This window comes from Symphalangus syndactylus, chromosome 14, assembly GCF_028878055.3.
Source record: "Symphalangus syndactylus isolate Jambi chromosome 14, NHGRI_mSymSyn1-v2.1_pri, whole genome shotgun sequence".
Lineage (NCBI taxonomy): Eukaryota > Metazoa > Chordata > Mammalia > Primates > Hylobatidae > Symphalangus > Symphalangus syndactylus.
Genome location: NC_072436.2, coordinates 25,281,631 through 25,293,903, shown reverse-complemented (window position 1 = coordinate 25,293,903; position 12,273 = coordinate 25,281,631). Strand labels below are relative to the sequence as shown.

The window sequence follows — 12,273 nt, the reverse complement described above, 5'->3', positions numbered from 1 at the left end:
GGGTTCAAGGGATTCTCCTGCCTCAGCCTACCGAGGAGCTGGGATTACAGGCACCCACCACCATGCCTGGCTAATTTTGTATTTTTAGTAGAGACGGGGTTTCTCCATGTTGGTCAGGCTGGTCTTGAATTCCTGACCTCAGGTGATCTGCCTGCCTTGGCCTCCCAAAGTGCTGGGATTACAGGTGTGAGCCACCATGCCCGGCCAGAGTTTGCTTTTTAACAAGCAATTCTATCCCTGCAGCTAATTTTCATTTAGAATCTGTGGCCGTGGAGTTAAAAACTGCTTGCATTTGAAAGATGATATTCTAAAGACTATCCATAAAAATTGTAATTCACGGAGTTCAAGACCAGCCTGGGCAAAATAGCGAGACCCTGTCTCTATTTAAAAAAAAAACAAGGCCGGGCGCGGTGGCTCACGCTTGTAATCCCAGCACTTTGGGAGGCCGAGGCGGGCGGATCACGAGGTCAGGAGATCGAGACCACGGTGAAACCCCGTCTCTACTAAAAAAGACAAAAAATTAGCCGGGCATGGTGGCGGGCGCCTGTAGTCCCAGCTACTTGGAGAGGCTGAGGCAGGAGAATGGCGTGAACCCGGGAGGCAGAGCTTGCAGTGAGCCGAGATTGCGCCACTGCACTCCAGCCTGGGCGACAGAGCGAGACTCCGTCTCAAAACCTGTAATCCCAGCACTTTGGGAGGCCAAGGTGGGTGGATCACCTGAGGTCAGGAGTTCAACACCAGCCTGGCCAACATGGTGAAACCCCATCTCTACTAAAAATACAAACACTCCTCCCTGTCCAACCTTCTTTCAGGCTTGACAAATGCTCAGATGCGGTCCCTTTCTCTAAAGATTCTCATCACTTCCACTTCTCTAGTCAATTCTCCCTTTGATGCTGAGACCAGCCTGAACACATTCCTCTCCACAGCCTCCATCTTCAGGAAGATAGAACTACCAGCAGGATGGGCAAGGATTCATCAGGTGTTTGATATTGTTGAAAGATTCCCAATTCCAAGGTATCTTGTCTCAAATCTGGCAGAGATCTGTTTCAAGCTGTAAATCCACTTGGCTGAGGGCTAGAAAGTATTCTCATCACATATATCTTTCCATTTCTCTCATTTTCACCCATAATATTCTCAGTCATGCTTCCAAACTTATGCATACATTTTTCTATGCATTTTTTTTCAAGGGTCATTCTCCTACTCTAATAGTTATTTACTTCCCTCATTCATGGTCAACTTTTCAGTCAGGCCTAGGACCATAGTGACTCCTTGGTGTCTAGCCTCCTCCCCCCAGCACAGAGGCTGGCAAACTCCTCCCTCCCTCTGCCTGGCTCTACAGTTCTGCCCCACAGTTCTTCTATGAGCAAGTGAGGGGAATGCCTTGAGATAAACACTTAATTTGTATTGCATCTGGAGTCGTATGCAGGCTGGAGTGCAGTGGCTCAAATATTGCCCACTGTGGGCTCAGGCGATTCTCCCACCTCAGTCTTTCCAGGAGCTAGGACTACTGGCACACGCCACCAAGCCTAGCTAATTTTTTTTTTTTTAGCAATGGGGTCTTGCTACATTGCCCAGCCTGGTCTCAAGTGATCATCCTGCCTCAGCCTCCCAAAGCTCTGGGATTACAGGAGTAAGCCACCATACCTAGCCCTTGTATTGCATCTTTACAGCTCGAAGACTAATGCACAGTTGTTTATGCATAAAGATTCATCATTTTCTAGATGTTTAGGAATGTTTTGTCATCATGCATTGATTACCTACTATGTGCCAGACATTATGCATATTTTATCTCATTTAATCCTCATGACAACCCTACAAAGAAGGGTTACTCCCATCTTACAATTGAGAAAATGGACACAGAAGGGATGGAGCACTGGTTGCCCAAGAGAGTAAGGGCACAGCACTTACTCTGGGTTCTCAGCCCTATCTACTGTGCTTCCATACTCACCAAACCCTACTTTTCTAATCAGTCATCTTCATTGTACTACCAACCCACCACTCAGTTAAAAAGAATATGAAATCAAACAGCCTCCTCTAAAGTCTTCCTGGAACTAGGAAGGAAGACCACAGCTACTACCAACCTGCCCCAACCTCACATTAGGACCCAGAGAAGTAGTCACCTCCCCCTAGGGCAGGAAGGCCCATCCCTGGGGGACCTGTCTCTAGTCCTAAAATGCTGAACTTCTTTTCTGAGGGATTCCCCTGCATCCTTCTCCCCACCCACAAAGCCCAGAGAAAAAGAGTGTGGAGCAGGGAAAGAAGATGGAAAACCCAAGATAATCTCCTCCTTACAGGATGATATAAAGTAACTGCAGACAGACAATTCAAAGGAAGCCCCAAAGTCAGCTACGAGAGATGGAGACAGACGGGAAGTAAGGAAGAGTGCCCAGAGGAGCACAGCACTCTCACAGCTAGAGGAGGAAGTGCCACGCAGCAGGAATGCAGGTAGATGGTCTGATGTTCCAGAGGCTCCTAGGATACTGCGTCCCACCCCACCTGAACAGTCACAGCCAAAACGACCTCCCCAATCCCAGGACATGTTCCCTCTGCCACACGGCTGCTAAGATCTAATGGTTATGGTCCCAGCAGTCCCCAGCATCTGCTAAATGCTGGGCTGGTCTTAGGGTCTCATCCACTCTGGCAGTCTCTCAGGAACATCTCAGCTTTTCAATTAATTATGCCACAGATATGCCCGTTAAATGCGGTATACCCTAGACAGTGATTCTCTGGCATTCAGCCTTCACAGACCAAAAAAAAAAAAAAAAAAACAACACACACACACAACTTTTTTTTTCAGAGGTTGCCATTTTGTATTTTACCAAGCAAAGACTTAAAAAAAAAAAAAAAAGGTCTAATTTCTATCATACCTTCACTTCATAAAGCACATTTTAAGAAAGCGTATTTTAAACATCGAGAAGTAGAAAGGACCTATCCTTAGAAAAAAAGTACTGCTCATTGAGTCACAGAAAGTTAGCTTTATGAAAAAACTCATTCCACTGTCCCGTTTTGTTTCTCTAGAAACAGAGAACTCCACTGATCCACAGATCAGCATGCAGACCCTCTGTCCTCGGACACCCAAGGCCGTCCAGCCTCACCTTACCTGACCCTGGGGCTTAGAGAGGCAGTTGGCCATGGCAAGGTCAACAGGGATGCAGACATCTCTCAGCAGGGTTGTCTCTAAGCCTCAGCCACCCCAGATCCACGATATCTTAACCAAGACCACCCGGCAGCCTGGGCCGACAGCTTACACACAGGATGACAAGGCCCTGGCCTCACTCCCAGCCCCTTTCACTCAGGTTATGTTCTGTTGTTGCCAAAAGCAGCACTTCAACCTAGTTCACAAGGGCCACTGCTTCCAAGAACATGTAGCCCAGGAAGCTCAGCATCCTCATCCCTCCCCTTAATAATGGGAGAAATCGAGTAAGATAATGGGGGCTGGGGAAGAAAAGGAATGCTAGAAGGAAAGGTGCAAAGGAATCAAGCTTTGCAAAGTAGACTCAGCAGCTTCTCCCTACACCAAAGCACCAGCTCTTACATCCAGAAGTAAAGCCACCCCCGCTTCATAACACCCTGCTTTCAGTAGCGACCCATGGGGCACTGGGCCTGCAGGACGATAACTACCACCAACACCAGCAAAAGAGAAGTCTCCCAGGCTGGGGCTGGGGGCTGCATATGTGATCCAGATGTCTGCTTTAACCAGAAACAGGGGAAACAGGGCTCCGAGTCTGCAGTCCCTGGGTCAGGACATACAGCTTCCACAGAGCACGGACAAGACAAGGTGAGAAGGGGCAGAAACATCCAGCAACCCCACGTCCCTGTCCTCAACACTTGAATCTTTCTTCCTAGCCATGGGACCAGCCCCACCAGCTCGCAGCGGTCAGGGAAACCCTGAGCACGAGCTGCCAGCCCAACGCAGCCACAGGGACCCGAGTCCTCAGAAGCAAGCAGCTCCCAGCCCAGCTGGAAGAGGCTTTGAAAGCCATCAAGTACAACTCCTCCACTTCCCCCAAGGAAAAGACAGGCCCAGAGAGGGGGCCCAAGTTGTCTGGGCCCGTGGACAAATGAGTGGCAGAGCCAGGGGGAGCTCGAAGACAGCGCAGGCCTCCGTCTCTGTCCAGCGCCAGTTCCACTGCCTGGAGCGACCTCAGCGGCTACACTGCTCCTCCTAAGCTGCTCAACGTCGCTCAGCCCTACTTCTGCCAACTCTCTGCTGTCGCGGCTGTCACCAACCTCAAGCCGGCAGTCCGCTACTATAATGGGAGGGAAAGACGGCCAATGCAAGGTCACAGTCTCTCCCTTTCCTTCCCATCCTGCCTGCTCTCATCCCAAATCTCCTTCCATCCTCCACCCTACTACCCCAAATAAAGGGAGTATACCTCCCTGGGGTTGACAGTGTCTCAAAAGCACGTCATCCCTTCATGCAATTAGTATCTGAGTGCCTACTAGCTGCCAAGGAATTGTGCCAGGTCCCGAGAACACAGAAATAAAGTTTTTGACCGCAAGAAGAACTAAGACAGGGGAACCCAAAACATCAGTTTGTCACTAGATTCCCAAACGGTTTCAACTGGCTCTTTGGCCATCTGAGAAAAACGATGAAAGAAACATCCCACTCCATCAGGGCATCACAAAACCACCCTGTCAATCCAAAACTTTGTCTCCAAATCCATCAGCCTCCATCCCTCATCTTACACCCTCACTGCCCAAATCATCCAAGCATTAGCATGAGCTTGAAATACAACATCTGAGGCTTACAAGCAGCAGGACAAGAAACTTCTAGAGGTAAAGGTAGACATCACAGTCCCGCATCAAATGCAAACATCAGAGATGAGGGTGCTAGCTCAGATCCCCCTTCTACCCAGTTACTCTCATACAAATTGTCAGCCCTGCAAAGGAGTCCAAACATGTCAGTTACACTCCTACTTAAAGTTGGACCAAGAGGATCAGAAATGAGAGAATGGACTCAACCGGATGAGCCTTGCTTGAACAAGACCCCCGTGATCACCGTGCCCTCGAGGAAGGAACAGGGTAGCCCAGCAAGGGCCGGCTTACCTCCTTGAGAAGCCCTGCTTTTTTCTTCAGCACCTCACATTTTCGCAGTTTGCAGATCTGGTGCGTACGGCGGTTGGTACAGCTAGTGCAAGCGCCACAGTTTTCCAGCCGCCGGCAGGGCTCACAAGTACCACATCGTTTCCGTTTCTTTCGACCATCTCCACCCCCTCGGAGTTGGGACTCACTCCCAGCCATGGAGAGCCCAGGCCCCGGGAAGCCCCCTACCATCACCTGGCCCTGAGGGAAGTCATAAAGGCCTGGCAGGTCCGGCTGGACGGCCAGGGGCACCTGAAACTGGCTCATGATGCTGCCAGAGGTGGGGGCATAGGTGCTGGGGCAGAACCACAGTCCAGTTTCCAGCCACCAACAGGTCCTTCTCGCCTAGAACAGTCAAGAGTCTACAAGGGTGAAGGCAAGTGGCTTCAGTCTCGTGGATGGATGCCTCTTCTCAACCCCTCTTCACCTCCTCTGCAGCAGTCTGATCGGGCTCCGTAGGGGGCCACTCTCCCACCTGCTGGGGCCCAGGATCTGGGGGAGGACACCAGCAGCAGCCCTCAGAAAAGGGATCATCTTGGCCCGGTGGGTTCTTCACCCTCACCCACCCTGGACCCAGGCATGAGTTGAGCAGGTAGGGGTGTGGTGGGGGCAGAGCTGAGTGAGCAGTTTCTCCTGGTATTTTTCCTCCAGGGTCTGGACGCTGGAGAAGGCGGTGCTGCCTGAAAAAGACAGAAAGGGGAAGCGCATCACTCGGGGCTCAGGGACAACTTTCACGTGTCACTTCTTCCTGCTTCTGGGAAGAGAAAATGGGGGAAGAGATGGGGCTTGCTCAAATGAGGTCCTGCCCAGAACCTCAGGCAGGACGCACCCAGCACCCGCTCCCTGTCTGAGGGAGGCGGCCTCGGGCCTGAGGGCTGCTGGGGGCCCTGGATTCAAGGGGGTGATCAAGGTGAGATTTCTAAGAAAGTTGCCCTCTTCCCCACCCCCACGGGCTGGCGAGAGTTTCACCAAAATTCCCCCACACGCCCTGGCTGGAGGCTGCCGGGCCCTCCCTCAGGGAGCTGAGCTTTCAAAATAAAGTTTGCTGAGAGCCTCGCTCGGCGGGACTGCCCCGGCGCCCCCGGCACGGAAGCAGCCTGGAGGTGGGGGCGCGCCCGGGGCAGCCCGCGCCCGCCGCGCGCGCCGCGCCAACCGCCCGAGCGCAGCCCGCCAGCCCGACTGGGGAAGGCGGCCCCTGCCGCCGAGGGGCGCGGGGAGGGGGGCGCGCTCGAGCCGCGGGCCGGGCCGCGCGCGCGCCGCCGCTCGGGCTCCTTTGTTCTGGGGCCTCCGCCACTCGGCTCCGGCGGCTTCGCAGCCCCCGCCCCCGCCCCGCCACCCCCGCCCGGCTCAGCCGCACAGCGCCCCGCAGCACCCCGGTCCGGCCCCCCGCACCGGAGGAGCGGCCCCGCGCCGGCTCCGGGCCGTCCCCTCCTCCTCCCCCGGGCCGGGCCCCCCGCGCCTCCCGCCGCCCCTCCCCCACTCCGGAGCCGGAAAGGCACCGACTGCACCGACCTGCCCGCCGCCTCCGGGGCGGAGCGCACAAAGGGGCAAAGTTTCCCGGCCCGCGCCGCCGCCGCCACCACCGTCGCGGCCGCCGCCGCCGCTGCCTGGGGCGCCCGCCTCCCGGAGCGCCCGGCCCGACCGAGCTCGGCGCGCGGAGCCCCCCGCCCGGGCCGAGGAGGGGACGGCGCAGGAGGAAGGAAGAGGCAGCGGCGGCCGCGGCGGCAGCAGCAGCAGCAATGAAGGCGTCCGCGGGACTCCCCGCCCCCAGCGCACCGCGGCACGTGCTCGCCCGGGGACTCCCCCGCCCGGGAGGGCGCACACGTGCGGCCCCGCCGAGCCCCGCCGGCCCGGCCGGGCCCCGGGCCGGGCGAGAGGGGGGTGGTTCCCGCGGAGGGGAGGGGTCGGGAGGGCGGCCTGCGAGCGGCTTCGGGCAGGCTCCGGCCCGGCCGCCGTTCTCTGCACCTGCAGTGGCTCCCACCCACGCGGTCGGCCCTCCCGGGACGCGACCGCCGCCTTCGGGCTAGCCACCCTCGCCCTCCGGCGGGGCTGCAGCCGGGGCCGGCGAGGCGGGGTGGAGCACGCGGACCTTCCAGCCTAGGCCCTCGGCCGAGCCGCGCTCGGTGTCCCCACTTCCTGCCACTCCCTGCGGGCCAGATCGGTCCGGGACTGCCCCGGCGCCCCCGGGAGGCCTGAGCGCCGGGCCCGACTGACCCCCCGTCCCAGCTGCGGCTGGCTCATTCTGAGGCAGGACAATGGGGGACATCGCGCGTTTGCGTACCGAGTCAGCGTGGCCGGCAAGAAGGGGTTGCTCGGGGGCAAAGGCTAAGGGCACCCTCGCAGGGGTCACGGCTGAATGCCCTGTCCAGGTGGACCCCACGGCCCTGCCATCGCCAGCCTCCCCCGCGCCGCGCTCGGCTCTTTCGCGTCGAAAACAAAGACTAATCCGATACCCCCGCCCTGCCTCCCAGAGGAGGGGGAACGGGCGCGTCGCGGAGGGTAACTGAGGAGGACAGCCTTCAGGAGCGGCTCGGAGAGCCTCGAGGGGGCCGTGGCGCGACTAAGCCCTAAAACCCGGCGCAGACACTTTGAAGAGTCACCCTGGGCTATGTTCCAGGCAGGGGGTAAGGGGCAGGGCTCAGGAATATTTCCAAGTTGCCAAACTGCCCGTTCTCTCTGCTGCTTTTTTCCCTCACCTGTTGTGCAGGCCAAGTTGAAATTCCAGGTTAGATTAATTCAGCCCCACCCATCTGGTCTGACTGCCAGGCTGGTGCCTGCAACTGCCTTCCACCTACCTGGGTTGCAGGGGAGCAGGGTGGGTCTCTGACACACACGCGCACACACACACTCGGGCGAGTCCTGGCAGAAACAGCCACAGGACGGACTGGCCTGACCAGTTTGGGCGGTGCTCACGGAGCCAGGTACCTGGCAGGCGTCGCCGCCCGGCTGCAGCTAACAACTCAGCCAGAACTGGAAAAAGAGCATTCGGCCGGCTATTTAGAAAGAAAGAAAAAAAAGTAACTGATCTGAAGTAGCGCTGTCCAGAAAGCCCTAGGCGGTAAAGCAGCCCGGGTTCTGTCTGGAACTTCCCTCTGATTTTGACAGCCTGCTCCATGGTCCAGGTTGTCAGCGGGGGAGTGGGTGGGGGTGAACATGGCTGCAATATCCACTTCCTACCATGGCCTTTGGGAGGACTGAAGAGTTTCTGTTCAGGGTAGTAAGACTAGAACCGAGACGAAAAACCAAGAGAGTGTAATTTTCAAACAGGGGAACAGGTTGTAGACTCGTACTTGTTTTTAATGTTATATATTTTTAATAAGCAACTTTATTAATAAAAAATGTGTATAAAGAAAACGTGGAAACTACAGATACTACAGGGGAAAAATCACCAAATTACAGCCATATTTAACCATTTGCTATATTTCCTTGTAGCCTTTCCTATTTGTGGATTTACTCACACTGATTATACAATTTGCCATCGTCTTTTAACTTAACATTGTACCATAGGCATTTCCCTGTTTGGTATACAGTTTTCAGAAAGTGTGACAGTGAGGTGAAGAAGATGGCTCAGGAGCCAGAGAACTCTGGCTTCCAAACCTGAATCTGCCACTTGGTAACAGTGTGACCTTGGACTAGGTACTCCATCTTCGAGGGAATCCAAGTAAAGGACTTAATATAGGGCTCAATGAATGACAACAACTAATATTGTTTAATCCATATGACAACCTTGTGAGGTAGGTACTATCATCAAACCCATTTTATGGATAAGAAAACAGATTAAATAACTTGCCCAAGATCGCTCGGCTAGTAAGTTGTGGACTTTCAGAGGAGTCCAGCAGCCATCCTCTTGTATTCTGTCTGGGTAAATGGCACCAGCAAGTCACTGTGTCATTTACTCTTCGCCAGCAATCTATGAGAGGATCAATTCATAAATCCCTCTCGTTTAGGTAACTGGGTGAATGAATGCTGGTGCCATTCACTGTGACAAAATGCAGAAGGAAGGATGCCTGGGGATGGAGACATTCGTGTGAAAGTGAGTGTGCAACTGAGGGGGTGAGGCCTGGGCTTGAGATTTGGGCCCCATCAGTGAGCAGACAGCAAGGCCTCAGGTGTGGAGGAGCTCATCGGGGTGGATATGGAGAGTGAGAGGAAAAGGCTGCCAGAAAAGAGCCCCAGGGAATATCAGCCCATGAGGTACAGGAGCTGAGAAGGGGCCACCAGAGAGGTTGGAGGGAACCCAGCCAGGCTAGAGAGCTGCCTGTCATATCTTCCCGGCCTCTGGAACCTTACACTTCGGCAGTTCTGTTGCTCATTCCTTCTGCCTGGGGAAAACCCTTCCCACCCCACCCCTTCTCAGCTACCCCTTGTACCTGCCAAATTCCCACTCATCCTGCAAGTCATAAGTGCCAATTCCATGAAACCTTCTCCAGCTGCTCAGATGATTCCAGAGCCCCACCCACTCTCCCTCCACAGAAGTTTGACTCTCCCTGCCTAGGAACAGTTATCTCATCGGCGCTGGGCACTGGACTGGTTTGCATGTTTCCTTCCCAGTTACTACAAACTCCTGGAAGGCTAGCACGCAGTCTTTCACCTCATAACCCTAGACCTAGCAACCAACCACTGTGTTGAATGAAGAGATGAGGTGAGTAGAACCTGATGAATGACAGACTCCAGTAACACTGAAGACCCATAGGCTTCTTTCTTGCTTGCTTTACGACTTGCACAAACTGGTCAGGGGCGCCCAAGATAAAACCGCCTAAACTCCTCAGGTCCTGCCTTCTGGTTCTCCAGCCTCCTGGGCTGCTGCGGCTATTCCCATTCACACTGCGCTCAGGGCAGGAGAGCAGCGTGGGTGGGCGTAGGATGGGGCGAGCCCCTCCTGGGGCTGCGTTAGCCTAGACGCAGTGGTTCCGCCAACAGAGCCCCGGCACCAGCAGCATCACCATCTCCTGGGAACTGGCTAGAAATGCAAGCTCTTGGCCCTATCCTAACCCCACTGAATCAGAAACTCTGGGGGCGGGCCCAGCAATCTGTTTTAATTAGCCCGTCAGTTGATGTCAAGTTAGAGCAGCACTGGACTACAGCAAGCTGGGGAAAAGCAAGTTCAGCACCCAGGCGGAGACCGCGATTAGGCCCCCGAGGCGCTTAGAGTAGACAGAGGGAGAGAGGCTCCTTTTAGGAGCGGGTTTGGCGGGCGCCACCCCAAGCGGCCAAGGGCGGAGCCTCTTTTAGGCGACTGCTCCCGCGAGGTCAGAGCCGGGCTGCGCTGCTGCCCCCGGGACTAGAAAGGGAAATCTCCTTGCTAGAGGAGGAAGCCCTAAGGACTCAAGGGACGATAGGGATGTCAGGGGCATTTCCCTGGATGCCTGGAGCATGGAGGGTGCTAAATAAGGAGGCTTTCCTACCCCATTGATCAGCTGAAGTTGATTCCGCACGGGGAAGGAAAGGGACAGGAAGCATAATTGGATGTGCAAGCCTGTGGTTCTTCAGGAAGTTAACACGTGGAACTAACATCCAACAGATGCTGCTGAACTCTCAGATGATTGATGTGACTAACCTCCTCTGAGGTACTTGACCTCTCTCCTCTTCAGCTAATAAGTAATTTGTCCTTATTTAAGAATGAGATTTGTGTACGGGGATCTTTTGCAGAAATGTAAATACATCCCGATATCCATACCTGGGCTTGGTTTTAAAGACTGAAGGTATTGGGAGGTTTATTTGATTTTGGGTGTGTTACTTCTTTGGTCATGTATTGGCTAAAAATATTATCAACTAATATTTGCATAGATCTTTCTCTTTACAAAGCACTTCCACACACATTATCCTTCTGTCTGCACAGAGTGGCAAATACAACAAATGTGCAAATGTTAACGACATAGTTTTTATTATCATCACCATTTTACAGATAAGAGAACTGGCGCTCAGTGAGGTAATTTGTCCAAGGTCATTCACCACTACATGGCAGAATCCAGGACCTACAATCCAGGACCTCTGAAATTAGCCCACGAATGCTAGAGCTGATACCAGGCAGAAGCTGGCATTTTGCTCTCAGGGAAAGGGAGGTTCATTAGTGGGTTGCTTGTGGACCTGCATTGGTGAGTGTGACACGTGTAGGATATCTATGCTATGGGTTTTTGGGTTTTTTTGTTTTCTTTTGTTTTTTGGGTTTTTTTTTCTTTGAGATGGAGTCTTACTCTTGTCACCCAGGCTGAAGTGCAGTGGTGCGATCTGTGCTCACTCTAACCTCTGCTGCCCAGGTTCAAATGATTCTCCTGCCTCAGCCTCTCGAGTAGCTGGGATTACAGGCACCTGCCACCGCACCCAGCTAATTTTTGTAGTTTTAGTAGAGATGGGGTTTCACCATCTTGGCCAGGCTGGTCTTGAACTCCTGACCTCATGATCCACCCACCTCGACCTCCCAAACTGCTGGGATTACATGTGTGAGCCACCGCGCCCGGCTACTATGTTTTTAAATAGTCCTGTAAATGTCCTCATGTTTTATAACTAGTTTTGTGACTGCATTTTGAATTTAAGTTGAATCAAATAGGCTTCATTACTTGCAAGGAGAATGCAAGGGTACCCATCATAATGGAAGGAATACCCAACAGGGATAAAGGCCTTGGTGCCCCTGAGCCTTGGTTGACAGGGTGTATCAGTCAGGATCAGTTAGATTGTGCTGGACTAATAGACAATCCCCAAATCGCAGTGGCTTTACATAACAAAAGTGTATTTCTCAATCACAAAACGTGTCCATTACGAGTCGTTAGGAGCTCTGTTTCCCGTAGTCACTCGGGCATCCAGGCTGCTGCAACTGGACATGCATCTCCCCAACCCTGAAGGCAGGAAACAAGAATGGGGCAAATCTAGCACTGGCTCTTAAAGCTTTTACCTGGAAGTGACACACATCACTCCTGCTGTCATCTCACTGGCCAAAGAAAGTTACAAGGGGGCAGGGAAGTGCGATAAGTACAATCCTGCTATGTGCAGGAAGGATAAGCGGAAGTATTTGGTTAACAGCACTAACACACAGGGAGTGTGTGTGAGTGTGTGTTGAATGTATATGTGTGTATTTGAGGTATGTGCAATTACACATACTGCCCATTTCCAGAGCATTCCTCCCTCCTGGCGACACATATTAGAGATTCCTACTGTAAAGGACTGTCATTCCTTGCACCAGAGCAGGTTCAG

At 53.7% G+C, this 12,273-nt stretch overlaps 1 protein-coding gene across 2 annotated transcripts in view; it reads right to left on the bottom strand.

Annotated features, from left to right (window-relative positions):
- The window catches only part of TET3 (tet methylcytosine dioxygenase 3), a 125,963-nt gene extending 119,118 nt beyond the window's left edge, over positions 1-6,845 (bottom strand). The window contains exons 1-2 of one of the 2 annotated variants that reach the window (XM_055243717.1): positions 6,598-6,845; positions 5,050-5,765 (exon numbers count right to left, since the gene is read on the bottom strand). In XM_055243717.1, coding sequence (XP_055099692.1) covers positions 5,050-5,352 — 303 coding nt within the window. In that variant the 5' untranslated portion in view covers positions 5,353-5,765; positions 6,598-6,845. Of the gene's footprint in view, positions 1-5,049; positions 5,766-6,477; positions 6,496-6,597 lie in introns of those variants that run through there. The other variant, XM_063617486.1, reaches the window with a different exon arrangement.
- Positions 6,846-12,273: the final 5,428 nt, after the last annotated feature.